The sequence below is a fragment of the Stylophora pistillata genome, chromosome 8, assembly GCF_964205215.1.
Source record: "Stylophora pistillata chromosome 8, jaStyPist1.2, whole genome shotgun sequence".
NCBI classification, from domain to species: Eukaryota; Metazoa; Cnidaria; class Anthozoa; order Scleractinia; family Pocilloporidae; genus Stylophora; species Stylophora pistillata.
The window spans coordinates 6,892,882-6,915,000 of record NC_142526.1 but is presented as its reverse complement, the minus strand read 5'-3'; the positions used below and the strand labels follow the sequence as shown (position 1 = coordinate 6,915,000).

The window sequence follows — 22,119 nt, the reverse complement described above, 5'->3', positions numbered from 1 at the left end:
GAACGAGAATTTGAACGAATCAATCTTTAAAAGCTCCAATATCGGGGGGTTTACCCCAGGGTGGATGTGGAAGTTTCAAATTGATCGACGCCAAATGAGTTCTTTTATAACTGCGTTAAGCGTACATAAAAGAAACACTTACGCTAAAACCAGCTAATGAAAAGTTGCACATCCACACTTATAAGGGGCTGTAGTTCGAAAATTGCACAGTTTTTTGTTACCCATGACCTACGGTAGGACGCCTGAAAATGGCCGATGAACGCAAAGACTTTCCAAACCAGTTTTCGAAGAGTATCACTTTGAAAAAGCACCGACTTTTAGACGCTCCGTTTCCTGCAAGGACAAGTGAAAAAGGAGGCTCTTAAAAACGTCTACCGTAAAATGCGTCCCATATACTGTCGCTCCTCTCTGTGTTTTCTGGTGTTTTATTACTGAGGATAATTACAAATGCATCGCTGTGGATAATCGACAGCAAAACGAAAAAACTGAGTTTGGATGAAAATAGCAACCTTCCTTCACTGGCATTTTTGAAAACGCCCTATTGTGAAACGCCCTTAGTGAAATCTAATACATCGTCAGTGCATGCGAAAGAAGTGAAAATTAAAAACAAATATGGCGGCGCAAATCTTTTTTCGGTCTACGCTACTTTTGTTTTATTTTGTTAGAAGCTTGCCTGCCAGCGTGTATTTCATGTATTCAACGGCCACTGCGTATGCAGGAGACAGAAACGAAGATAAAGAAGACTATTCTCGGCAACACAAAGGCTGCTACGCATCTAAACGAAAAATCCAATTTGAACAAATCTCACGATAGCGAAAAAAGTGAGAACCCATGTGAAAGAATATCTGCCTGAAGAAAGGAAAGACTATAAACCTCCAAAGAAAATGATATAATGTAGCCAGAAGTTATGAGTAAGTACTTCAAGGTGAGCTCAAGAGGCTGTCTTGACGCCCAATAAATGATTTTCAGACCAGTAAACGTCTATAAACATCAGATCCTTGGTGCTCACGCAAGCACACTCAATATTGCGCGGTAGCCCTAACAAATATTGAGCAACTGTCGATGTTATAGAATCCGGATTTTTAAATGCACAAGAACGCGCGTGTGAACTGCTAAATTTACGTGGGCAATTGCATGAAAATAAGTCCGGTGACCCCTTCCTTTTATTGTTCCAATATAACATTATCAATGAATAGAATCATCAGAAAAAATCCTGGTAAAATCTACGGAAGGAAAGTTTGCACCGTGAGAAAATTGGCTTTTTCTATATTTTATGAAACTCCGCCCCGTAGAATCTTTCTTAAATCTTTGTGCATTATCACTATTATTTGAGCAACAAGCTAACAAATGAGTCTGAATACTCCTTTGGAAACGTTTCCATGGAAACCAATGGTGACGAAATGACATTTTGGATAATCAATGATTATATAATTCAACCTCGTGAAAGTGTTCAGTCTTTTTGTTGTATTCTTTTATATTTACAAACCATCAAAAAGATGGAACTGGTACTAGCCACCTTAAGTTATCAGCATCTGATTGGTTGAGAGATTGGCGTGTGTTTTCATGTCCAATCACAAAGCGAACTAAGGAAGAAACAGAGCCAGCTAGGATTACATTCGACACTCAATTGAACATTACTCTATCCGTAACACTAGCAAAACAAGCGCGCGGAAAAATAGTCTTAGCATATGCTTACGTCAGCAGCATACACCCATGGGCCAATAGTAGATGCTGAATTAACCAATCAGAGCGCGCGCTCTGCCTTAGTTATGTTATAAAATTTGATTTGCCTTATATAACCCCCACATGTCAGAGTTGATTTACAAATAGTTTCTCCTGTTTAATATTAAAAGCATTATCATGCAAGCAGGTGATGAGAATACGCAAAGTGATCAGCAGTAAGGATGTTATCTTGATCCAACATCAAATTCTCCTCACTTTTTTTAAAGCAAATGTATGTGACCAAGAGGGGAGAATTGCTAATCCGATTTTGGAGGTGAAGGTTTAAGGGTAGCAAAAATCAGTTTATTTTGTTTACAGATCTATGTTCGCGTCAAACTTTAGAACGGAAAATTTTCCTCAATTTCTGAGATCGTTTGGATCTCTTGCATTCCTATCACTGATTAGATCAAGTTTCCATATAAATTATTTTAGAATGTTTAAAAAAGGAAAATCATTTTTTTATATTTTAATGCTTATTAGCTGCTCACCTTTCAAACAAACCGTTGAACTCGGCACGTGGCACGTGCAGAGTTTGATGCGTTGTTCGTGTGACTCCAGAAACCAGAAGCAAGAAATTGAAGTAAAAACCTGTAAAGAAAGATGAATGCAAATAGCCAGAGTCACACGGATGAAGAGCAAAATGATAACTTGATCGATAAAATTAAAAAAAAATGACAGAGAATCTCAGTTTAATTATTTAGACCACTGAAACAAAAAATCGTCAGCAGGTCTAGGCGGGTCTCAGTGGGGTGATGGTGTTTATGGCCAGCGGTTGGAATCTCGGGTATATTACGGCAACGGTTAATTATTTTCGGTTGCGATGAACAAGATAATTTTTATGGTTAGTTTTTTCTACGCTTAACGGTTAATCGTTTTTGTTGTTTTTACAACTAACGGTTAAACCCATCGAGAACCTCGTTTCAAAGATTGCTTTCACGTTTAAATCCTCTATCACCAAATATAACCAAGTTTTTGTCTCAATTAAGAAAAAAAGGAGCGTGGATGATTAATTTTTTAAACTACTTACCAAACAAAAAACGTAGAAGTTTCCAAGTTTAGTATCCTGATCGTTTTATGAACGAAACCAAAATTAAAAAACCGTGCCTGTAAAACAAATATTTATGAAAATAACCAGTGCCATAATAATGTTTGAACTTGATCTTAAAACAAATATTAACCCTTGAATTCCCGTGAGTGATCAGGATAGAATTTCTCCTAAGAATATCACCACAAAATCAAGCACACAAGTTATGACAATAAAGAAAAGTATCAAATAGGGGAGTATCAGTTGACCTAATTCCAGATTCTCCTAACTGACTTCATAAGAATTATATGGCAGACAGTAGGGAGAATTATCACTGAAATAATGGGACTGAAAGAAAATATGCTAAGGATGAAAATATCGAATCTTTGTCCGCTTGTGAGATTGTTCGAAATTCGGAATCCTCTGTCATAATTTTTTTCACAGGGTCTCGATCTGAAATATCTGATTTTCAGTTTTCAGAGACGAGAGAAGAACATTACTCAAGTTTATTTAACAACTTACCTTACAAAATATATAAATCGTGTCTTTTTCGGTGTTAATTCTGAACTTAAAAAAACTTGATCTCAAAAGACAGATTACTAGTTATCAATATACTAAGATGAATAAAAAATCGAACCTTCTCGACTTATCAATTTGTTTGAAATTCGGAATCCTCTCCCATATTTTTTTTTCACAAAAAAAGTTTCGATCCAAAATATTTGAATTTTCAGAGACGAGTGAGAAAAATTTAAAAATAAAATATATACAAATCATATTTTGTTCGGTGTATATTCTGAACCTATGACACAGGAAACTAAAATCAAGAAACTGAAATAAAAAAAATTACCTGCTAAACAAAGATTGGAGAAAAATAACCCGAGTGAACACAAATTAGGACCCTGATCAGTTAAATAATAAGTACAGTAAAGACATTGAACAAATCCCTGAAAAATATCATAACATCTTCTGCGTTCTGTTTCATTTCTCTTTCTTGCGAGGAGAAACCTCCAACAGAAGAGAGAAGTTAATCACCAATTAACGATGAAACGCGCGTAGTTTTTTTTACAATATATCATGTTAATACAAAGCTGTGCTACCTCCTTTGTTTAACCTGATGGAAAAACTGTAAGAAGACTATAAAAACAGTCTTAATCCCTTACACCAATTTCGAAGATCTTAAAATAGCTACTAAGAAAGTAATTTAGGGGGAAACTAGCAGAGAAAAAGTACGCATTTTGTAGTGATGGTTTGGGCATTTTGTAATAATCTGGACATTTTGTAATACACATGGCGGCATCATTTTGTGATACAGGCCAGTAACGCTTTTTGCAATGAAGGCTGTGGCATTTTGGAATAGTCGTCGGTCTACGCAATTTGTAAAACATTGTACAGCAAATTGTACTATGTTACTCCTGCAAAAAAATTATTACACAGATTGGGTATTTTCGGTTTCCCTCCTCTGAATAATGACTTGTCAAGCATAAGGCTTTGAATGAATGAGGCAAAACACGTTTGCAATGGTATATGTATACAGTCGTAAATGGTACCTAAAAAAGTGCACTGGTTGTGCTACACATTTGACAAGATCCCATTTTGCGCGTCATATCCTCTACAAGACAACAATGTAAATGAACTTCCGAGCAAACACTTGTTTTCCTCTGGAATCTGATGGAGACAATATCATTAAGAATGCACCACTGCCCTGTCTTTTTCGCAGACAGTTGTAATAAAGAATATCAGATCTCACCCCAAACAGGCTCAGAATCCGATCTGCATCTTTGGGGAAGGCTGATTTTCGCTGAATTCGCTTGAATACGTGCTGTATGTGGATCAATGGAAACTTTGACAGACGTTTAAAACTTTCGCTTTTGTTGGATGTTACTAAAATCAGGAATGGGGAATGGAGAACGAGGACTGGGGAAGGGGAATGAGATTGAGGAACAAATAACGGAGAACGGGGAACGGGAAACGGGAAACGGAGAACGGGGTAAGGGGAACGGAGAACGAAGAAAGGAGAGTGGAGGAACAGGGAACGGGGAACGAGATATGTGGAACGGGGAACGAAGAAAGGAAAGTGGAGGAACAGGGAACGGGGAACGAGATATGTGGAACGGGGAACGAAGAAAGGAGAGTGGAGGAACAGGGAACGGGGAACGAGATATGTGGAACGGGGAACGAGATATGTGGAACGGGGAACGAAGAACACAGAACGGAGACAGAAGAAAGGGGAACGGGGAACATGGAACGGGCTACGAGAAACGAGAAATGAGGGATTATGGTGCTAAGACCCTTTTCCCTTTGTCGTCCGCCATTTTGAAGTGTTATACGGATTACGCTGATTAATGATTACAGTTCCTGATTCTTAAGCATCATCTCCATCATCATCATCTTTATTTAAACACGGTAAAATATATCAGGCACTAACTATTTGATATAAAAACTACAACTAATTACGAAAACTTATGTATGCAATGTATAAACTATGTATATTAGTCTAATTTAAAATGTTATTGACTATTACAGAAGGTAAATTAAATTAAAACCTGTTTTACAGGAATGCCGTGTCGGAATTAATTAACAATTGTCGAAAATTAGCCAGAGATGTTGCTTGCCCAGCAGCTGGGGGTAGGCTGTTCCAGACGACTGCGCCACTATAACCAAAGCTATTTTAATAATAATTAGTACGTCGCAAGGGAATAGCAAGCTTATTTTCAGAATCGCGCAAATTGTAAGAAGTAAGCACATTACTCCTCTGAATGAATTTTGAGGACAAATAATTGGGTGTGAGGCCATTTAAGAACCTATAGATCATCTTAGTCTTAAGTTTTTGACGTCGAGTTTCTAAATTGTCCCAGCCTAATTCTGTAAGTAGTTGGTTGGCGTCAACATCATAACTAGAATGAGTGAGGACGCGGATCACCCGATTTTGCAGTTTCTGTTTTGGCGCAGTTACCCCAAATAATACAATAGTCGAAGTGCGATAGGACTAACCCATGATAGATGTTTTGTAAATTTGCAGGAGGAACACAGTGACTTATTCCTTTAATAGATCCAATACCAGAAGAGATATTTTTAGATATGGCGTTGATATGATTACTCCAATCATACCGAAATTATGACTCATCTCATCATACGGATGATATCGAATCCAAAATCGTTTCCTCCAATCGTAAGAGTCAATTTAACATCCCTGGTGACGGGCTATACCGAAACGACAGGAAGAAGGGAGGAGTAGGGATCTTAGCTTACGTATCTTCTGAGTCAATTTGTAAAAGAATCACGCTAGCAAAGAGCTACAAAACCATCGAGCCTATCGTATTAGACATCCAATTAAATAACAACAACAACAATTTTTATTCCTTGATAAAAGTAATAAAAGTGGGATAATTTGCCCCGCAAATAGCTAAAAAGCTAATCGTGGCGGGGCAAGACAAGTACCTGAATAACATAAATCGTCTACTATCTAAGGACAAGGAGTCGTTATCTACACAGTCACACAGTCACAGAGTCACACAGAAAAAGATAAGAAGACATTTAAACTTACAAGGTGTATCTATGCACCTTTCTTTTCAATGATCATGAAGATTTGAATATAGTTATCTTCTTTTTCTAACATATCAATTAGTAATTTGCGAAGGACTTTTTTGAAAGCTTTTTTTTCTTCTTTCGTTATACAGCTTGCAATTAGTATCTTATTCCACAGCTTTACTCCCATCCGAGAGAAGGAATTGTTTTGAATTTCTAGTCTCCATCTTTTAACATAAAAACTTTCCAGACGTAAACGATCGTGTGTTGTATGGATGAATATTAGACGTTTTCTGAAATGTATATAGTATGTTGATATCGTGCATTAGGGTTGATACGGACTCGTAATAAAGAAAAGTTATCGGAAGCACGTTTGCTTTAAGAAATAAAGGAATTGCATGGTCATGCCAAACTGCGAAGTACAGCAGACGAAGGGCTCTTCTCTGAAGAATAAGAATTTTGTTAAGATAAGTCTTGCATTCCTGACCCCAGGCGGCAAGACCATAAGTTAAATAAGAGTGGATTAGTGACTTATACATATTCAGTAGTATTTGTCGAGGTACAGAGTGGCGTAGCTTTGCAAGTAGCCCAACAGTTTTACTCATTAATGTCCAATATTGCGTGTTGGGTTGAATGCCCCTTTCGAAAGTCGTTTTGTAAGGTATACAAAAGTTCGTGTTTCTTTATGTAGCTTGTCAATCTATTAAAAGCGGAAAGAAATGATTGAGATTGGCCTTTATAGACCTCCAAAAATCTTTACATTATCGTATCGACAACAGCTCGAAGAAGAGCTAACCACATATGCAATTAGGCAAATCTACAAAGGCAACCTATAATTGTATTGCTTGGTGACTTGAGTCTTGATCGTCTTGGACTAGCAAGAAATGAAGGAAAACTCTACTTTAAACCGACCAGAATTCAGAAAATTGGAGAGGAAGTGGGTAACACACTCAGATGTTATTCTTACCAACCTACCTGATAGTTTCACCAAAAGCAGCGTGTTTGATCCAGGGCTGAGTGACCATGCCCTTGTCTACGCTTTTATAAAAGGGTGGCCAAATCAAAAGCAGAAGTAGTGAATTTTCGGTCAAGTAAAAGCTTAGATGAACAGGAATTTAAGGAACCGGCTTAGCAGCCTCCCCATGGCATGTCGCTGAACTTTTAGATGATGTTGACGATTGGTCTGAATTTTTCAGCGTACAGTTACAGGACATTGTAGACGAACATATGCCATGCAAAAGAATGCGTGTTAGAGGCGAAGATGTGCCATATACAGGGGCGGATCCAGTAACTTTTGATTGGGAGTGGGGGGGGGGGGGGGGGGTCCAAACTTTGGTTCAGAAATAACTGTTGGACTCTTTTGAGGCAAATTACTTCTCCCCACAGCCCCCACGCCCCCCTCCCACCAGTCGCGGTTGCACGTTATAATTCCTTGGCCGCTTACCGTTTACTTGGATTCATTAAAAAGGTCAGCCAGTTAAAAAATGATATACGATCCTGTCAATGTACGAATTTAAGTTTCAAAGTTGTAAGCGTCAGGCCTGTTCCCCTGGATCCGCCACTGCATATATATGTGACAACTGAGTGGAAAGAGGCAATTAGACGAAGAAGACAAGCACTCAGAATATTTTATACACATGTCAGACGTAAAGCCATTAAAGATTATTGGAAGACTAAGTCTGACGACCTCAGGAATAAGCCACACAAGTTCTATAAAACATTCATGGCTTTTCTTGGTCAAAAAAGTTAAAGAATCCTCAGAAATGAAATTGAAGATTAATGTTAATGACTCGATAATCACCATTCAGCTAGATATTACAGAGACTATGAGAGATTATTTCTCGACCATTGCAGACGACATCGGCCCTGCCAACGACGTGACGGATTCCACGCTGAAATTGATCCCAAGAAAGCGCCCGGGGTAAGAGACTATTCCACCTAAAGCTTTTAAAATAGGCTCGCTGAGCTCGATGTGCCCTTATTTGATTTTTATAACCGTTGTATTGTGAGAATTGGAAGAGATGTGAGTGGGTGCCCGTTCATAAAAAGAACGACCGATTGAACATGGAAAATTATTGTCCAGTAAGTGTGCAGATCATGGTAAACAAAGTTTTCGAAAAGCTCCTTGCTAATCAAATCACAGCGGAATTTAATGAACGGCTCAGTGATTAGCTTACAGGATACAGGAAAAGGCACAGTTGTGAAACAATCCTTCAAATGTTAAAAGGGAAATGGAAGAATGTACTTGATGATGGGGAAAGTGTCGGCAAAATAAGGGAACATAACTATAGATGGATTTGAAAGAGCGATCAGGAAAATAGACCTTGCTAAACGAATTTCCTCAATAACTGCGGTAATTGCATACTTTGTAGTTCTTAATATAGTTATTGGTCACTTTATAGTTACTTTTATATAATACATTTAGTAGAGATATTTTATTGTAAACTTAAATTTGTATTGTTTTTGGCTTATACATAGGGTGGGATGATATAGGGGAATTATATAGGGGAACATAGGGGGGTTATCTATTTTTATTAACACTGTGGATAGGTGTCCTTATTTAGTGGGGAACTGCTATTATCTTGACACGGTAATAGAGTTATTATTATCGGACTCGAACGCACAGGGCTCGTGATCTTCTTGCGAGTTCGCCCCGCGTTTAATTTTCTCACGCAGGAATAAAGCCGAGAACTGAGACCCTTTCCTTAATTATTCGTGGTATTTCATAAATTTTGCTGATTCTTAGACACCAAATAGGATTTGGGAAAATTTCTAGATAACCGCTGAAATATTTTCTTGTTTTTACTGCTGGCTTAAGACTTTCGTTTCACCACCTGAGTTCTGCAACATAACGTAACAGCTCTGTTCTCCAGGCTTCTTAGAGTTTTAGTCACTGCACTGAAAGAAAAGTGGTTCTTAAACTTTCGCTTTCTATTTTCATTTCCTCTTTTAACCCTTTAAATCGTAAGGTTGACAGGCTTCTAATTTCTCCTGACAGTATCACCCTTGAATCAAATGTAAAGGTTATGAGAATAATGGAAATGATCACCAAGTTACTGTAAGAAGCTCCTGATTATCAAACAAATTCTCCTTGTGGTTACCATAGGAAATGTACAGAGATTAGAGTGGAGAATATAGATATCAATGCAGAGGTGTAAAGGGTAAGAACGGGAGGGGGAGTGGGCTGAAGGTTCACTTTCAACAAACGGGCGAGAACAACGAATATTCCTGAACAATCCCAGCATCTGTAGGCCGCATACGAATAACATAAATTTAAAGTAAAAGTTATTTTCCAGATCCAGAATCCAGAGACATTGAAAGAAACATAGTTTTAATTTACATTTAAGTTTTCTAAAATGTAGACGAAAGATCTGATCGCGGGAGCTCGTGCTGATTATGAAAATGCAACAACAACAAAAATAAATAAATAAAACTTGGGCAACCTGTATTTCTCAAATAGCAGATTATTAGCAGATCCTCCGTTTCAGTGAAGTCCGTCGCGCGAGCAAAAAAAAATTCTCAGTGAAAAAAACTTGATGTTAGCTCACTGCGGGTAGATGTGATTTTTTTTACTCTCGCAACAGACTTCGTGTAAAAGGGACGCTACTCGTAGTCTAAAAGTAAGAAACCAATATCTTTATCTCTGATCAAAGATTTGTCTTTCTACAGTTCGCCTTTACGATACAAACACCGGGCAGTGTTTTGTAGCGGCAAACACTCGTGAATATCGCAAAGGATCTATTAATATGGTTACCCATCAGACATTCTTAGCCCAGGGACTGATTCCCCCCTTTATTCCCCGTACAAACCATGGAACCATGGACCCCCCCACAATTCCCCGTCCCCTTCCTGGGTGGTAAATAATGAATCATTTGTTACAGACAGAAAACTGCCTCACTTACAGCACAATGATTGATACTGCTTCCAACTCGAGAGAAAAATAAATTTGTTTTATTCACAGTAAATTTTGATTTCTGGGGTCGCATGGCGTTGACAATGATCCTTATATTGTAGAACAGACATTATTAAAAACTGGATCATTGGATAATGCAATTCAGGACTCTTTATTGGCTTAGCCATTATGGTATATGAGCCAATATACCATAATCTAATATCTGTACTCATGAATTGCTCCTTTGGCGCGGAAATCAGTGAAATCGTATCGAGTATACAAAGTTAGAGCGAGTTCCTTTAGACCTCCCGAACTCGTATCGCGTTGGCATCAATTATAAGTACAGGAAGAAGTCTTAAAATCTGCTCGATAAATTTGTTTCATACTTTCTGAGAAGTTAAAGAAATTCAGGAGCTTTCCTACAAAGAAACTAAAATGGTAGGTTACCGACTTAGTTTTTCAGATAATTTGTAATAACTGATTATTTGAATGTCTGTTTGTGGACCTTACGTCTTTCCCAACAATATAGTTGCAAAGATGTTTATAGTTTGCCCACACGATTAAGCTCTTTTCTTGTAACCTGTCATCGTTTCAAAAACACCACGGCAACGGAAAACCTTTCCGAGCCTCCTTAAACACCTTTGTTGTCCAACCACACCTGTATTGTTTTTAACAGAGAACACTTGCGTCCCATGTATTTGCCTAGTGGTTGTTTTGATGACATTCAGGCCACACCTCATAAACTTCGTGATCCCTCGTGGACCCCAGGTCAGCCGGGTTAGCGGAGAAAGTTTGCTCCAAATCTCAACACGAAACATACTTATAAAGAATTGTAGAGGGTAACTGAAATGAAAAAGAAAAGGCGTCCTGCATAGTAGTCTTTCAAATTTCTTTTTAGCCAACAGGGAGTCGTGCAGAGGCATGGGGCGAAAGCAACCAAAAATTAGGAGCAGGCCGAGGGGAGGAGCTTATTTAGCCAGCCTTTACCATGTTTTTGTATATACAAGCGTGGTACACCAAACATTCGGTTTACTTATAAACTCTTTGTTAGATACAATGAAATATATGAAGTTCATATATTTTGAACTGTGGTATTAGATACGTATGATATGCACGATCCTCGCAGTAGATAGCGCTATTTAAGCAATAGCGAAAATCAGACCTGAAAAAGATCAGGCCTGTACGGGATTCGAACCACTGACCTCTGCGATACTAGTGCAGCGCTCTACCAATTGAGCTAACAAGCCAACTGGGAGTAGGCCTTTAAGTTGATTCGTAATAAACCCGTGAAAGTGATAAATTAGATACAATTAGATACCGCAGTTCAAAATATATGAACTTCATATATTTCATTGTATCTAATTTATCACTTTCACGGGTTTATTACGAATCAACTTAAAGGCCTGCTCCCAGTTGGCTTGTTAGCTCAATTGGTAGAGTGCCGCACTAGTATCGCAGAGGTCAGTGGTTCGAATTCCGTACAGGCCTGATTTTTTTCAGGTCTGATTTTCGCTATTGCTTAAATAGCGCTATCTACTGCGAGGATCGTGCATCACACGAAAACTCTTTGTCGTTGTCGTATGAAAAAAAATGGACAATAAATTTGAAAATGAAAACGGAATAGGAATATAGAGGCAAGACCGATACAACGTAGATAAGTTTTAAGACGGAGCACTATATTTCGGCTGGCCAAACCAGCCTTCTTCAGGTGCCTCAAGAAGGCTGAAGTTCTTCTGGTGCCTGAAGACGTTGTATCGGTCTTGCCTCTATATTTATATTCGTTACTTTGGGCCGATTAGATCATGGCTGATCCAACGTACAAGAGTAGGATTATCGCTCACAGTTGCTTGCTGAACATTTAAAAAAGAATAGGGTTTAGTGATAAAAGGTCAGATCGACTAAAGGTATGAGCTGAGACTAACATGATTCACTTAACAATTTTATGTCGAGCTTATAAGTGGAAAACACTAAAAATTGTACATTGCTAGTTTTATTAACACCATACGTAAATGACATTGATTACTGTTGCGGAAAATCATATTTTAGAGTCAGCTTTGTATATAAAGCAATGATTTGCATGCATTCTTGGGAACAGCAGAAATGACTCAGAAAAAACATTCTAAGTACAGTGTTCATTCCGTGCAATTGGGGCATAAGTAAAAGGTTCTCATAAAATAGACACCTTATTTCATACCGCAGAAGACAAGCAAAAGGTAAAATGGGTACCCCGGTTAAAAATACATCGATAACTCTATTAATTAATACCAGTCCTGATTTAAAGGAAAAAGTTATGTGAACAAAAGAAAAGTAGTCTGTACCACTAAGCATGCCTTCACGGTTTAGACTGGGAGCCCCGAAGTTTTTTTAAGGATGTATTCTAATATCTTATGACGATAAGCCCCCACCCACCCCACCCCACATCGTTCTGTTTTCACTTAGAGGCTGGCCAGCGGTCCGTGTATGAGGTAAACATGGCGATCCCTTACTGAACACCGTTCTTGTCGATCAGAAAATCAAAATACCAGCCTCGAAGAAGAAGCAGTTGTGTTATTTGATATTTGAGTCCAAGCTTGGATGACACAGGTTATTTCTTATGGTGGACTGACGAGGGGAATTTGAACACTAGTTGTGTTTGAATTGTTGGAAGAAATGGTCGCATGGGAATGTAGGAATGGTAAGTATTACGAATAATTTCACATTTTGCTGCTTGAATAGAAAGTTAAGTTTATTTTAATTGCTTTGGCATGTATTTCTGACGGTTTTAGATCTACCTGCTCGATTTGTGTCTGCAACGCTTCATGTTGATAAGTCCCTCAAAATGGCGGCCAAACTTGGAGATTGCCGAAAATTAGGTAAGTTCGTGGAGTTATAAAGCTTTCGTAAAGGTCGGGCCACAAAGTTTTTTTCTGTAGTTACCTTTTCTATGGCATCTACTTCCTAATTATGTTAGTTGGATCAGTTAAAAACGCCTCACTTTTTCAAAAATTTGCCTAGAATTTGATCGGTTTTCGCATGTGACTTAAGTAAATCGATAAGGTGTCATTCAAGTCTTCCTGTTTCCTTGATTGAAATGTGATGTTCACGAAAGTCGCCTAGATGGATAAGATAGAATTAATATACATGGCTGTGGTATTTGTGTTTTGCTGAGTTCCGTAGTTTCTTTTAAATTGTCCTCCAAAGTTGTCTCAAATTAAAGTCTTGAAAAGTGTCACGACAGGCCTTCGCTCGAGTGAAATTTCATTTCCGTAAAACTTTGAAAAATAAAGAGATCCGATCAAACGGATTTTGGTTTTAGTATAGGCACATGAATGTCTTACAACACACAAGAAATGAGGGAAATCTGTGTCTCAAGCAAAATTGACCGGACCGCTTTTACAGAGACACACTCTTAATTTTGTAAAGGCACACCTCGGTGGAGAGGTTAGTTACATCAGGCACATGAGGGTAGTTATGTACAGGTACACCAGAGTGGAGTGGTAGTTATGTGCAGGTACACCAGGGTTGTGTTGATTCAGGGGTGATATTGTAAGAAGGACTTGGATGCCAGTTACTCCCTGTGGTCAGAGGGTCAAAACTTCTGAATTTTTGTTCATATTTTTGAAAATTTTTGCATTTTCTGCATTTGTAACACTTTTGTTTCCATACTTAAAAATTGTGAAATTTCTACAAAGCTGTGTGTATGTAGTCCTGATTCTCTTGTTCTCTGTGAAATAATGTGCTTGCACATGTGGGTGACATGATTTTAAATAAAAATTTACACTAACTGGGAGTCAGAATGGTAATAAATGTAGCTACATGTATGCCCATGTGGCAATGTTCTCCTTTTCAGACGGTAGAAACTGGTAGAGTTTAATGCCCTTGCCTCTTATTAAGGCCTAAAGTCACTTGGAATTATTGAAAATGTAACAGTTATATTTAAAACTACTGTTACACTAGTTTTGACTTAATTATCATACATGAAATGAGGAGAAGATCAACTGAGTCAGATTAAATATTGGTCACTCTGTGCAATTGGTGAATTTGAATTTGGGGAAACTACCCAGTTTCTATTCATCTGCGAAAAGAAGTTAATGAAATGGAATATCTAAGTTGCAATTTCTTCTGTATACTGAATCAGTGCTTGACTTTAAAAGCGCAATTATGGGCTATTTGTTCACTAACTGTGTTTTATTTCACTGCAAGAATTTTGAGTTATTCTATGTTAGGATAGCTTAGTGTTGGTAGCCTTTTAATTGTATTTGTTCAATGGAAAGAGCACATCATGTTTTTGTTTTAGAATGATATTAGTGTGGTAAACATTCTCTCTTATAGAGCACTGTCTTGCTTAGCTGGTATGATCCTTTTCTAAGCCCTTTCTTAAAATTAATGAATCTTCAAGTACGCCTCAAATTGTTTAAATATCTGTTTTTGAGTAGTTCTTGGGAAAATACTTATAATTAAATTTTTTGTATATTTACTAACAATAAAACTGAAAGGTAGTACACTTGTAGCTAGACTTAAAAAAATACTGCCAATTTCATACAGTCCATGACTCAGAGAGGATAGCATTGTTACTCAATTAAATCATTATGTCAGTGTTGCTTTTAATAATTAATTTTTGAAACAGAAAGTCTCAATAATGTAACAAGGCTAAATCATTTTCAAGATAATTTGGTTTTGTCAACTGAGTTCATAATCTAAATTGGCCACCATAAACGATTTTTTAAAGCTGAAGTTTTGACTGCAAGCTCGTCGTCACGCAGCAATACATTTTATTGAGGACTAACAGCCCATACCCCCTTTATTCAATCATAAAGTCTATTTCAAGGTGATCCTGTAAGACTCAAATCTCCATCAGATTTCAGATTAAACTGGCATTTGAAGCTTGTTCTTTTCTCAGTAACTGTAATATAAATTTTTTGGTCCTAAGCCTTCTGTGGTTGTGGCAAACAGCAAAGTGAACCTTACATGTAGCTATAGATGACTCTTTCTATGAACAAGATCGAGCCTTGGTTAGACATGTCTCTGAAAATCTGGACTTTCAATTTTAGTGTTCAAAGCTGTTCGTGTACAGTAAAAACCCGCAAGTAAGAACCTACATTTTTAAGAGTTAGCCTAGACAGGTTCTTTTATAAATGGTACTTAACAAAATTTTAGGCTATTTAGGTTCCCCCCATTGACACTTACGTGTAACACGTGCCGACGAAAAGTCAAAATTTAGGAGAAATCAAGAAGGCAAACACAATGCGCAGTAAATTTTTAAAAATCAGCTTTTCCAAAAAACAAGCTCCAGTGAAAGAGGACTAATTAAAGAACTTATTTCCGGCGAAAAAAGCGATAGGTGCATATTACGTTTTAACTCAAAAATCAAGATGAAAGATAAAAATCGCTAAATATTTTCGCATGTGTGAAAATGGGCATGTGGATCATATTTCAACAGGGAATATGCAAATTTGTCCGTGAGTGAAGAGATCTCAAGTTCCATGGAATCTATCAATAGGAAGCAAGACTAAAATGGCCAAGAAATATTTAGGGACGTCAGATTTATTCAAAACAGTTTTTGATTTGCTGTTATTAGCGAAAAACGTACGAATTTCTTACGTGTAGAAAACACACGCGGTAAAATTCATCATGCTTAGATCGTTGTTTACTTGCCTTCATGGCCAGAAATTGCGCAGGGTTATGTTGAAAATTGACTTGAGAGCTTATTCTGTCACTTTTAAGACCTGGATATCCATTCAATTCCAAGCAAAGTATTCTATAGCATTGTTACTTTACATTCTGAATTCCACAAGGTCTAACTCGATCGCAAATGAACGAAAAATCCGACCTGAAAATTTTGAGGGTGGGCCGCGTGGACGCCATATTTTCAAATTTGATAATTTAGTGAAGACGCGTAGAGTAATGCCCCTCTAGTACCCCCTAAAGTCGAAAAATATATGCGCAAACAACGGATTCTGATTGGCTTATTGATCTCCAAACTAATAGAGGAAGTTTTGGGGACAAAACTCCACTTAGTATGGGAGGCAGGGGGAAAGCGTTCTCGCGCGAGGCGATCGCGAGGTTCGGGCGGTTACGGGCGGTTCAGGGGTCAATGTGAACAGGTTCTTACTCTTGGAGAAAAACACACCTGCATAACAAGGTGGTAATTGTCCTATATTTTATAACTACATATTTTGCACTCATTTTTCTTAAGAAAATCATCTGTTACAGCAATGGCAATCCGGTTTTTCTTCAATTATGATTACAGAAATTATTTCAGTGTACCTGTAATTTACTATATGATTTTAGAAAATAAGAATCTATTTTAATTTTTTTAGGCTAAATAGGTTCTTGTTTATAGGGGGTATAAATGGCATATTTTAGGCTAACAGGCTCTTAATTTTTAGGTTCTTACTTGCGGGTTTTTACTGTATATGCATGTAAAGGCCTGATTCAGTATACAACAATTTATTCCATTTCATTGCCTGCCTAGGGAAAGAAGTAAATGGAGAATGGCAAAACTCCACTACTGATGAGTCTTTCATGAGCAATCTTGAACTTCAAAAAGTAGACCAAGATTGTGAGAGTGAGCCAGAGGAGAAACCAGATGATTCCCCCTCGACAAGCATGGTTCTCAATCACATTCTAAGAATAACTTCTGACAAGAAAAAAAGAGCCTCCCCAAACCCTGAAGCCTGCTGCAGCAGCAGAGTCCTTGACGGGAAATGGGCATGTGCTCGATACAGAGAGCATTTGTGAACAAGTTAAACTTGAACTCGTTAAGTACAATGTTTCCCAAGAGGTGTTTGCCAAAGCAGTCTTGTGCAAATCACCAGGATATCTCTCTGAAATGCTCAAACATGGTGAGAACTTTTTCCGCCCACAAGACAATACGCACTAGAGAGGTTGGATGAATTTTGAGATCATGCGACAGTTCCTTCAGAGACCAGAGGCTCAATGCCTAAGGATTTATTACCAGAAGGGAGAATTGAGAAGAAGGGAGAGGATGAAATGTAGGCAGATTGAGATAATAAGTGCATTTTTTTTTTCATCAGGCATTTGCAATTTTCTTTTTTTGTTTTCAATTTAATTTTTGTTGAGATTTTTGTTGTTGTGTAGCCTGCTGTGTAGGCATCACATTAAGGCGAGTTGAGGTTACAAGCTCACAATTATTCATTTAACTAGCCTTGTTCAATTTCAAGTTAGAGTGGATGGTGGGGAAGGGGTGGAGAAAGACAAATAGATTTCTATTCATCTCTGTTTCCTCACCCCCCCCGCTCTCCTTCGTTCAGTCTGTTGCTTACTTGGTAGGGGCTATAAATTTGACCAAGAAACTAACGAAGGCTTGGTTGCCAAAGTCACATTTGCTCTGCAGACTAGTTTCTGTGCAATACATATTGATCTGGGAGAGAATGATTTCTGGTTTTTCTTTCTTCTTAATGAAAGGAGATGTATTAGAATTCATTTACTCCAGGTTTATGTAAAAAAGAGAACCTGGCATAGTTCTACCAAAGCGAATTTAGTTTCTGTGATTGAAGACTGCATTTCTACATGCATTTCTACTGCATTTCTTGTCCCCGTTGCAAAAATGAAACAGAAGGTGGACGAACGTTTAATGCACGATCAATCAAAGAGTGGAATAGCCTAGATAAAGACCTTAAAGAACTAAAGAATGCCAAAGCCTTGAAAAAGAAAGTTATAAACAATTTACTTAGTAAACAAAATCGTGATATGAATTTTTTACAATATGGATGATGATATTAATATTTAGTATGTTTTTATTATTATGAATTTTTAGTATATATACATAATTATGTATTAATTTCTTTTTAATAGGTTTATAAATTGTATACATCAAATTATTATTACTTTCTTTTAAGTCAATTTTATTTATTGATTAGATTACTTTATAGAGGGTCACAGGGTTATCATTTGTACCTAAACTGTTACGTGCTACCCTCTTAAAATAAAGTCATTATCTTATCTTGTCTTTTCTTACCTTTGTGTCCCTGAGGTTTAAGTTAATTGGGTTTTAAATTATCATTAATTTGGTATTTTTAGAGTATGAGAAGCACCTTGAAGATTAATTGTAAATTTTGAGAGTTGACATAAATTTTGATGCTGTGTTTTTTTTTTTCCCGGGTATTAGGGTCTGTCTGATGATGCACTCAGGAAAAGAAGACGCTACATACTCACAGAAGCCAAGGCTGTCATGGAGGATCATTATCACCGCAGCAAGTACCTTTCATTGGAGAAGTGCCAAACCTTAGCCAATCAGCTGGCCATACCTGAACAGTGTGTCAGTGATTACTTCAAGAATCTTCGATCCAAGAGGAAACATAAGGAACGAATGAGGTGTTTGCTGAAAGGGGTGGAACATGGTGAAAAACAACCTGACCAGGAGGATTCTGGATATGAAGATGAAGACAGTGTGGAAAATGGCTCAAGTGAAATTCCTGGATTGTGTTTGCCTGATAATTCAGCTGTGCCAACATCTAGTGCAGCAGGAGAAGCTTCCCCACAATCACATGGTCATGCGCAATCTCCAAGTTTAATACATTTATGTGGTAGAAGGTTTAATGTGTCTCCCCCAGTATCTGCTTCATCTCCAACTTTTCCAACATCCCCAGCAAGGAAAGTTTCTGAAACCGATTTAGTTGCATCAAAAATTGCTGCTCTGATGCAAAGTCAAAAGTCATTGAACAAACAGTCTGGTGTCCGAAATTGCCTGTCACCTGCTGTGAGAAGTAAAGACAGTGAACTGCAGGTTTCAAGGACATCCACCAGCAGTTCTGTTCATCGTGCAGTCAGGGAGAGTTCTGCACTCTCTTCCAGCGACCTGTCATCATCGCAGACATCTGTCTCCAGCTCTGAAGAAGTGGAGACCTTCTCACTTGAGAGCTTGATTGATGGTACCTGTAGTTCTGTCATGCTCCAGGGGGGGACACCTGAAACTGAAGGACTGGAGGTTGGGCAACAGATTTATGTTGTACATGTTAACAACCCTGTTGTGAGAAGTGTTCAGAACTGAAGGCATCGGAGTTCAAGAAGCTGGCATCAAGAAATTTCAAGACAATTTTCTACAACTAGCAACTCCATGATATGTGAAGAAGACTATAATTAATCATTTATTAATTATTGATTATAACTATTCATAATAATTATAGTTACACAAAATTACAAAAGTGGCAATGATTAACCAGGAAAGAGAAAGGATAATTAAGAATGCAGAAGACACAAAAGACAGAATCAAGAAAACAAACTTGCAAAATGAAAGTCAACTTTTCACAATGTGGAAACTGTGACATACCTTGTTTTAGTTGTGCTATAGAAAAGGAAACATTAAACCTATAACTCCCAAAATCTGATTCTTAACTCCCCCCTCCCCTCCCCCATTCCTCCAGCTGCCACACATTTCCTTGCAAATTAATTACAAGAATTTGGTGCTAGATCAAGATAACAACTTCTACCTGATAAGTCTGAGTATTCTCATTCCTTTTTTGCTGGATAATGCATGGATACAATAGCGAGAAGTTATCAATGAATCACTTCAGGGAGTTAGGGTTAATTTTTTTTAACCGGCCGCAATATTTTTCTGTTATATTGAAGATTTTTTCCCCTTATTGAGTCAGTTTCTCTTCGCCCTCTGTTACATTCAAAATGGAGAAATCAACTGTAACATAAGTATTTGGCTTTACACTACCTGAATGCCAAGGTAATTTCTGTCAAGATTTGGATTTAACTTATCAAAAATTATCATTTGAAGTTAGAAACAGTGAGGATAATTTCTTTCTGTAAATATAACAAATAAAGAGATGAAAGCATCAAGGAACTTTCTAGAGATGATTTAAAACTAAATCACTTTTTAACGGTTAGTTTGTCACTTTCACTGTAACAGCTTTTGGAATGTGATCTGTAAAATATCTTAAATGAGGAATATAGCACATAGTCATGATTAGCAAGGTCATGTACAATATTTATTAGGCTTTCATCCACCAAAATAGTTTATCAGATTTTGAGATTAATGTTACATGATTCATTGTTATCAGAAAATAAATCACACTAGTGTTATAATTGTCTCACATTAAGGGGTTAAGGTCACCAAACTAGCAGTTATCCTTTGTGGGAAGTTGCATAGCTGTATACCCTCGCATGTTGAAGGAGCTTGTTAGCGTGAGTTTTAAGACGGTAAGTAGAGCAGTCATCATTTGAGAACTAATGTAGAGGGGTGCCTGATCTCGTTCCCAGATCCTACCGTCCAAATGTAGCTTACAACTATGAAAGGTCTAGGTACGAGACAAGGAGGTGCCGTCATTGTAGGTCACGCATATAATGATTATACAATGGCACCTCCAATATGGGGAACTGATTGGGACTGGAAAAAGCGCTCCTGAAGGTGTTCCAATGTTATGAAGAGGAACCTCCCATTCAATGAGAGAATTCTGGAAGACTTACCACAAGACATTCTTCTCCAGATCATGGTACTAGTCCTCCAGCGGCCATGTACGAAACATATTACGTAACAGCACATAAGGCTCCCTGCCGAACAGCGAGTTTTAGTCAAAATGGTAAAATTCTGTTTATTTTTCGGTGCGTATGCTCGTTTTCGGTTTTTTTGTTTTATTTTACCGTTCGGAAGCCGGCTATCGAGAGTAGTTAGTACTTTGATTATTTCAAATAGATGTCGCCTGAGTTTAGTGTCGACCTAGATGGAAACTCCAATATCAGGTTTTCGAGAACGGACTGGAGCCTATTATTATTTTTCACTGACTTTACCGGAAAAATGATGATAGGTTCCAGTCCTTACTCGGAAACATGATTTTGAAGTATCCCTTTAAGTCAGGACGCTGAATTTAGGCCCCCTCCAGTGAAAAATGACCATGATTAAGTTACATGTTTCATTATTCTGTTTTAGGTCGATTGATAGCCACAGGCTCAGTGGATGCGTCCATCAAGGTATGTTGTTATAAAATTAACATGAAACACATCGGTCAAACATCTGGCGTGTGCAAGGTCGGAGATTAATTTTGGCCAACGGCGCCAATTTCAAACAATAACTGCTGTGACGTAAAATATGCGACCAAAATGGAAACGTTCTTAGAAATATAAACAAAAGGAAAGAAAAATTGGGAAAAGGAAAACTCAAGACTTTCCTACAAAGCTTATGTAAACATTGATATCCACAGTTGGTTTACCGTTTTGTTTTAAGCTTCATCATGATAAAAAAAAAAAAAAAAAAGATTTTAGATAGGTTTGTTCTTGGCTCTCGGTAAATCGAGACTCGAGAAAGAGCCGAAAAACAACGGACAGCAGTTGCAGTTGTCACGGTGATGGCCTTTTTTGCTAGTCCCCCACGGCTTTTCGTGTGCCCGCGTTTTCACTCATTTCCTTTAAACAGAGTGCCTAGAGTGCCTAGCACTGGGCTAGAACCAGGACCTCTCAACGCGGAGTTCAGCGCACCTAGCACCATTCGTCCTCAATTCCCACTTAAATGAATCTTAATTTGACAATCTTCTAGAAAGACCTTAAGATAATTAATTTCTTCCAGTGTGAAAATGTAAAGCAGCTATTGAAATAAATAACTGAAAAGTGTGCAAATACAGTGTAGCACAGTTTGAATGTTGGTCGCGTTTTATCTCTGTACTTTCTCCCGGTTATTTCTTGCAGGTGTTAGATGTCGAGAGAATGGTTGCAAAAAACACGATGCCACATGACACAGGATCAAGGAGCTGGCACCAATTTAGAAAATCATCCAGTTATCAGGACCCTTTACGACCATATGGATGTACGTCACTAACGCGCTGAGAATAAGCTTATTATTTCTATCGTAATTGTGCTCGTCAGCATATTAAGCTCCGCGTTTACGTGAAACGTGAACGGCAAGAGTGACCACGTGACCTTGTTTTTCCCGCCATTTTTTCACGTTCGCCGGTTGCGCTTCGTCGTTTCAACGAGAAAGTAACCTGTTTGTCGTGTGCGGGAGATTTTTTTCACT

General features: G+C 37.9%; 1 protein-coding gene across 2 annotated transcripts; it reads left to right on the top strand.

Annotated features, from left to right (window-relative positions):
• Nucleotides 1-12,616: 12,616 nt before the first annotated feature.
• LOC148724717 (uncharacterized) lies at nt 12,617-20,198 on the top strand. 2 transcript variants are annotated; one of them, XM_088729640.1, is made up of 4 exons: nt 12,617-12,837; nt 12,929-13,015; nt 16,618-16,745; nt 18,274-20,198. In XM_088729640.1, exons 1-4 carry the CDS (start codon nt 12,813-12,815, stop codon nt 19,153-19,155), a joined length of 1,122 nt encoding a protein of 373 aa, XP_088585766.1. In that variant the 5' UTR covers nt 12,617-12,812; the 3' UTR covers nt 19,156-20,198. The 2 variants fall into 2 exon arrangements, with proteins under 2 accessions (XP_088585766.1, XP_088585767.1); XM_088729641.1 differs by lacking the exon at nt 12,617-12,837 and having other exon boundaries at nt 16,618-16,987.
• Nucleotides 20,199-22,119: the final 1,921 nt, after the last annotated feature.